The sequence below is a fragment of the Euprymna scolopes genome, chromosome 18 (assembly GCF_053919585.1).
Source record: "Euprymna scolopes isolate OS-2025 chromosome 18, ASM5391958v1, whole genome shotgun sequence".
Taxonomy (NCBI): domain Eukaryota; kingdom Metazoa; phylum Mollusca; class Cephalopoda; order Sepiida; family Sepiolidae; genus Euprymna; species Euprymna scolopes.
This window is the reverse complement of record NC_136499.1, coordinates 123,822,876-123,829,539: the sequence shown is the minus strand read 5'-3', so window position 1 is coordinate 123,829,539 and position 6,664 is coordinate 123,822,876. Positions and strand designations below refer to the sequence as shown.

Genomic DNA, 6,664 nt, shown 5'->3' with positions numbered 1-6,664 from the left:
AGAATTTTGAATAAGAACCATCCTTTGTAAGAAATAAAAATAAGAAAATTTTAGATTTTTTTAATGGAATTAGAGTGACATCATAAGCAGTTATGCTAAACACATTTCTATCAGCTGGCAGCTCAATTGAGGTGTTGTGTGTGAAAAGCCGAATTAAATCTTGAAACATCATTGATTTTTATCTTTGTTTATCAAAGGAAGAAGGTTTTTGGCAAGAAAGCCATGAATTACAAGCAAGATGGCTATCACGACAAAGGGATTTATCAGAAGCCACTGTACATCCTTTATAATCAGTTTGTTGAATTTAATCGGATAACTATAACTCAACAGATATGACATTACTTTTGCTTCAAAGTAAATAAACAGTTTAAAATAAGTTAAACACAAAAAATTCAGAATTCAACTTAATCAAAAAAAATTTTTTTTTTATTAGGTGTGTATCCATTATAGAACTAAAGTGTCATATTCCAAAAATCACATAAATTAATCAAATAGGTTTTTTATATATCTAGGAAATCAATTTTTTCATGTTTTTTTTTTTTTTTAACGAATTAATAGTAATTGTAGCCATTAAAGGCTTATTTTGATCTTTGTTTCTGTAGAGGTCGTTAAGGGGCAGGTAACCAGTAGTGAATTTTAAATATGACAAAGTGAGACACAGTTCTTGTTTCCCCATAAAATTAGGTTTCTTTTAGTTGAAACCAAAAAACCCCCGAAAAAACTACTTGATCAATTAATGTGATTTTTGGAATATGACAGTTTTGTTCTGTGACGAGTATGTACAGCATAAATATTTTTTTGTATTTTTGTTTTTTAAATAGGTTGAATTCTGGACTTGCACCCCCCCCCCCCCCATTATTCAGGTAGGTAGAAAAGCAACTTATCTTGCCTTTGGTAACATTTATTTGTTGTATTTTTTCACCCCTTTATTTTGTTTTGTTGGCTTTTGTTAAAAATGCTCACAAAATTTTTCGTTTTTTTTTTTTTCAAAAGTAACTAAAGAAAGGATAATGGAAAAACGTTGCAATAATGTAGTGTAGTTAACAAGCAAGAAATTGAAGATAAGTAAAATATGCAACAAATAATTTTTAGCCAATGACAGAAAATGTAATTTTGTTGCCTTTTCGGAATATGAAAGAAAAATCAAAGGTCACTAAATTGAATTTCCATTTAAAAAAGAAAAAATCGTCTTTTACTGAATTGCTATGTTGCAATAAGTAGCATTACTGCATTATTGTATAAACCGGTACTTGTTTAGTTTAATGAAGACATTAAAAAATTAAAATATCAAAAAAAGAAGTTATATTGTATGTGCCTGTTATAGAATTAAGTTCTCATAAAAAAAATTGGTGCTAATGCACTTACTTATCCGCGCTATTTTTTTATATCGTATTTCCAAGTTTAATTAAAGTTTTATGACATGCTTTTTTATTCAACTGTAAGGTTAAAGTACAGAATAGGTACAAAACACCCTCCGCTCTCCATATTAAGAATGGCTTTTTAAATAATGTTATTATTTCAGCACGGATCAATAAGTGCATGAGTACCAAAAAATTTCACTTAATTTGATCAAGCAGTTTTTTATTTTTAACAGAGGAAAATCAAATATTAATGAGATCGATCATATCCTGCCATCTTATTTATTTCGCAGACGAGGGAGGGGTGGTGGTGGTGCCAGGGGAGATAACTCCATCACTGTTTAAACTTTGTAAAAATTTGACAAGATTATTTTGAAACATGGGCAGAAAAAATACTTACATAAATATTTTAGTTTTTTTTTTTCACTTATTTTACAGAGTTTCTCTGTCCTTTTTTAATCCCTTTTTTATTTTGTTCTTTGTTGATCCCTTTTTCATGTATAGTCCCCCCTCCTCGTCCGTGAAATAGGCAAGATGGCTGTGATATGATCAATCTCATTAAAATTTGATTTTCCTTTGTATAAAAAAAAATACTTAATCAAATTAAATGGAATTTTCTTTTATTAGAACTTCATTCCATAATGGGTACATACAATATAAATTTTTTTTTTTTTCAATATTTTGATTTTATCTTGATTAAACTACACAAGTACCCATAAATCATATACTTTTATGATTTCACGATTCCTTCATCCACTATTATTTTATAGGAAAATGTAACAAGACAAAGTTCAGTTACCTCCCCTGCTTATTCTTTTTATTATTTAATTATAACTTGCAATTTATTTAAAAAACTATTTTCATTAATAATTTTCTACTTTGTCATTTTTCCTAATTTTTGGATAGTTTACTAATTTCGACACGACAATTAAGTAGATACCATTGGTTCTAATTGAAATTCAATATTTCGATTTTACATTTTCGTTCTTCTTCCGAAGAAGCACTATAATTTTCTGTCAACCTGCATAGGTTTAAACTTTTTGTGAATTTTTTTTTAATTTCAAAATTTGTATCTTTATGTTCACTTAGCCAAATCAATCAAAGCTGGTTGTTGCTTTGGTATTTTTTTACAACCTACCCCTGCGTAGTATAAACACCCCCAACCTCCCCATGTTAAGAACTACTTTTGAAATAAGCACCCCCCCCCTAACCTCCCCCATGTTAAGAACGGCTTTCGAGGTTGGAGGGGGGGTGTTTACTCTGAAAGCCGTTCTTGGCATGGGGAGGTTGGGGTGTTTATAATACGTTGGGGCACGTTGTAAAAATTTACCGGTGCTTTTTTTGTAATGATGGTCACAAATTTCACACTTAAAAGAAAAAAAAAAGGTTTATGGTACTACTAACTCCATGTCCAGGAGTGGGTTCCCTGTTGGATTTAGGTAAGCTGTTTCTTTTTCTTTTCTTTTTTAGGTCTTTGCTGCCTGAAATTAGTAACCATTTCAGAAAAAAAAAAAAAATCAACTGTTATTTTTGATTGAGGAATTTGGTTAAGCAAAGATAACACATCCAATGTTGAAATAACAAAACTCATAAATGTTTCGGAATATTTTTGAGCTGAGGATTGGTTATTTGTATCATTTGGATTCTTTGGACTACTGTTCTCATCTTGAGTGTCATTTTCACAATGTTTTCGTTGATGTAACCTTTGACCATCTTCAGGTGTATCTTGTTGAACTTGCAGACCATAACAACCTCTGGCGCAGTGATTAGAGTATTTGGAAAATTCAGTTGTACAAGAAACATTCTTCTGAAGGTTGAAGATTCAATCCTCAGTATGGGTGACCAAAAATACAATTGCGAATTACTTAAGACTTCTTTCCAGTCATGATTGACGGAACAAACTCCATAAATTAAATAATGGGTTTCATTTGAAATTCCGTGCAGATTCCAGAGTTTGACAGAAAGATTCCAGAGTTGGACAAAATGCATCTGAAGAAGATTGGAGGTTATATTGTCTGAAAAGTTGTGAGGATAACACTAAAGATGAGAACAATAGTCCAAGGAATCCAAATAATTTTGAGATGAGGATTGATAATGCGTATTATTTGGGTTATTCTATTAGCTCAGGAACTAAAAGTACTAGAAAGTCAGTGTCACACCTGTATTGAGACAAAATGAAAAAATGATCAATCTTTACGTTTTTCTTTTTTTAAATTTTTAAAGTCATAAAATTTAATGAATTTTGGTCAATGTGCACTGGTTGTCCAACCAGCAAAAGGTGTTTATTCCGAAAGCCGTTCTTAACATGGGGAGGTTGAAAATAACGAAATACCTTTTGAAATAACCCCCCCACACACCTCCCCATGTTAAGAACGGCTTCTGGAATAACCACACCCAACTCCCCATGTTAAGAACAGCTTCTGGAATAATCACCCCCCACCCATTTTAAGAACGGCTTTCGGAATAAACACTCTTTTCAGGTTGAACAACCAATACACATTGACCTGAATTTTTTTTGTAAGAAATAAGAATAACTAATTTCGAATGTTTTAATGGAATTAGAGTGACGTCATAAGTAGTGTCATGCTAAACATGTTCCTATCACCTGCCAGCTCAATGCGATGTCAAATATATACTTGGTGTGAAAATCCGAATTAAATCTTGGAATGTACATGATTATTACCCAGCCGAGATGGAAAGGTCTCACCGATTTTTATCTTTGTTTGTCAAAGGGAGAAGGTCTTTGGCGGGAAAGCCATGAATTACAAGCAAGATGATGGCCATCGCGACAAAGGGACTTATCAGAAGCCACTGTAAATCCTTCAAAATCAGTTTGTTGAATTTAATTGGATAACTATCCTTGAATGTCTGCCCGTGTTGATTGGTCATCACAATAAGAATGTGACCCTGGCTCGGCTCCAACCATATGGGCACATTTAACGTATAATGTCCAGGTTCCTCGTATGATGACTGGACCAGGAGATGGCTTCCATAATACACGTTGATGTTGTAACGCGTGGTTTTATCACCTGCGTTTGGGTCAGTGATGACGAAATCAAGCCGGAAGTAACTGCCCATGACGTCCACAGCCTCTTTTGTCTGTTTTGTTATCTCCACCCGGGGTTTGTAAAAAAGGTATACAAAATCATTAGCACTCTTTGTCTCGGATGGGAGCGCAGTTAGCACTGCTTGCTCACTGCCGTATTCAACTTCTTTCTCGATGTAAGGCTGGGTAACGCTGAAGCAAATGATAGTGCCATCTTTCGTGGCGACGAGTAATTCCAAGTTCTTTGTCTGTGGTACAAGGTCATGGGAAAGTATCTGTACGAGAGAAGACTCACCGATATTCACCCTGGTATGGCAGTCCTGATTCATTGAGATAATATTAAGATATCCGTCTGACGGTAACGCAAAAAATAATGGGAGATCGTCATCGTGAAGAAGTGACAAAAGTACGTTAGCGTAAATATTGCTGTTCAGCTTTTGGGGATAACCTGTGAAAATGGTCCCGTTGGTTCCATGCAGGACGTAAAAATCTCCCGCATCTGTCATGATTAGGAGATCATATCTTTCATCGCCGTTTATATCTGCAAGTCTGGTGCCTGATGAAGAACTACCAGATATTTCAGTTTCCCATAGGGTCTTGCCAACCCGGTCAAAGCAGGCTACATTACCACTTGTATCCACAGCTATGATTTCTAAGTGGCCATCATGATTGACGTCTGCTACAGTCAGTTGTCCGTGAACAGTGTTCAAAGATAATGGGAATCCCGACCGTATTTGACCCTCTGTGTCAATCGTGTAGATTTTTCCGGAGGAAGTTCCAGTGATCGTTTCTAAACTACCACCATTGCTGTCCAGATCGATGACCGTCGGGCTGAAGAGGATGTAGGCCGGGAAATTTGCTGTCATTTGAGAGAGCTCCAAGAAAACCGTATGTAAAACGTTCATGCTGGTCAAATTCAAATATACCAATCCTCCTATTAAATATTTTTCCAAGTCTGCTACGGTTGTGTTTTTCCGGGATCGGTGGAGTTGTTGCGACAGTCGATACTCGTCTTCGTCATAATAATAGCTGACCGGTATAACAATCTCCTCGATCACACCGTCACGGTTCAGATCGGCAATCACCGGCGTCGCAAGAATGTGAGGGGAGACTTTGAGGTAATCTGTGTGGTCGCTTTCGTTCGACGGTCGCTCAACCTTCACGAACTGGTTAATATTTTCCGCCGAAGATACCACTACTTTTTCGTACCATTTATCCAGGACGAAAGAGGAAGGCAACTGTTTGTATTTTTTCATACGAGTGCCGTTGGCGCTGTAGAATATCAGCTCGCCGGAACTCGTGCAGAACAGCAAATCAAACATCCCATCTCCGTCGGCATCGTACTGTAACGGGCTGGCATACATGGATCGATGTAAACTCTGGATGGGCCATAGTGTATCCGGAAGATGCTGACCCGTAGAACCATCAAGAACGGTTAAGCTTTCCGAGAACGGAGCGGCAACAACATCGAGTCGACCGTCGCCATTTATGTCTGCGATTAACGGGGCTGCTGCAAATGGCGAATTAGCAACTTCTCGCATCCACAGTTTTTGCACGTCAAATGCGCATTCGGGTTTTAAAAATTCGTCCACATTTTCGCAGCAACAAGGCCTCAAAACAATGCAAAGTAATAATATATAAAGCGACGATAGAATTTTGCCCAACTTTAACAAGGAGGCCGCCATCTTTGTTTATTGTGGGTTACTTCCCTTTGTAATTAAGAGTGACGTCCCTTGACATACATTTTTTTTTTTTTTTTTAAATGTACAAATTTATTTCCTAGTTGATGTTTAGAGATTTACTAAAAAAATAAAAACAAACCTATACAATAGGAACCCCACATTTACCCTCTAAAATTGATATAAAAATGTTTGAAAATAAAAATTAGGTGCTTGTTCAGAATCACCCTAAAAATAAAAATAAAGGAAAATCAGTATGTCACGACCACCCCGTACCCCGATGCTCAAAATGTATAAACCCCTCCCTTTACTTAAAAAATTCACCAAAAATCAGAAAATTAATCAATTTTAATAACATTTTCAGTATTTATCAAATAATGATTGCGGAATGTAATGAACTAATTATTTTTATTTACATCTTAGTGGAAATCTATTATTTTGTTTAAACAAAAAATACCTTTACTAAAGTTACGGTTTTCAGTAGTAAATAAAAAATCCGGGTTTGTATTACTGTACACATAGATTCGAAAAAGTTGTCAAAAAACAAATATATAACAAATAAATGTTATCAAAGGCAAGAT

General features: G+C 35.2%; 1 protein-coding gene across 1 annotated transcript; it reads right to left on the bottom strand.

Moving 5' to 3' along the window:
* Positions 1–398: 398 nt before the first annotated feature.
* Positions 399–6,122, bottom strand: LOC145297798 (uncharacterized). Its single transcript, XM_080144086.1, has one exon. It carries the CDS (start codon positions 6,087–6,089, stop codon positions 4,062–4,064), a length of 2,028 nt encoding a protein of 675 aa, XP_080000212.1. The 5' UTR covers positions 6,090–6,122; the 3' UTR covers positions 399–4,061.
* Positions 6,123–6,664: the final 542 nt, after the last annotated feature.

Coding starts and splice junctions, on each gene's coding strand:
- LOC145297798 (XM_080144086.1), bottom strand. CDS start 6,089: ATGGCGGCCTCCTTGTTAAAGTTGGGCAAAATTCTATCGTCGCTTTAT.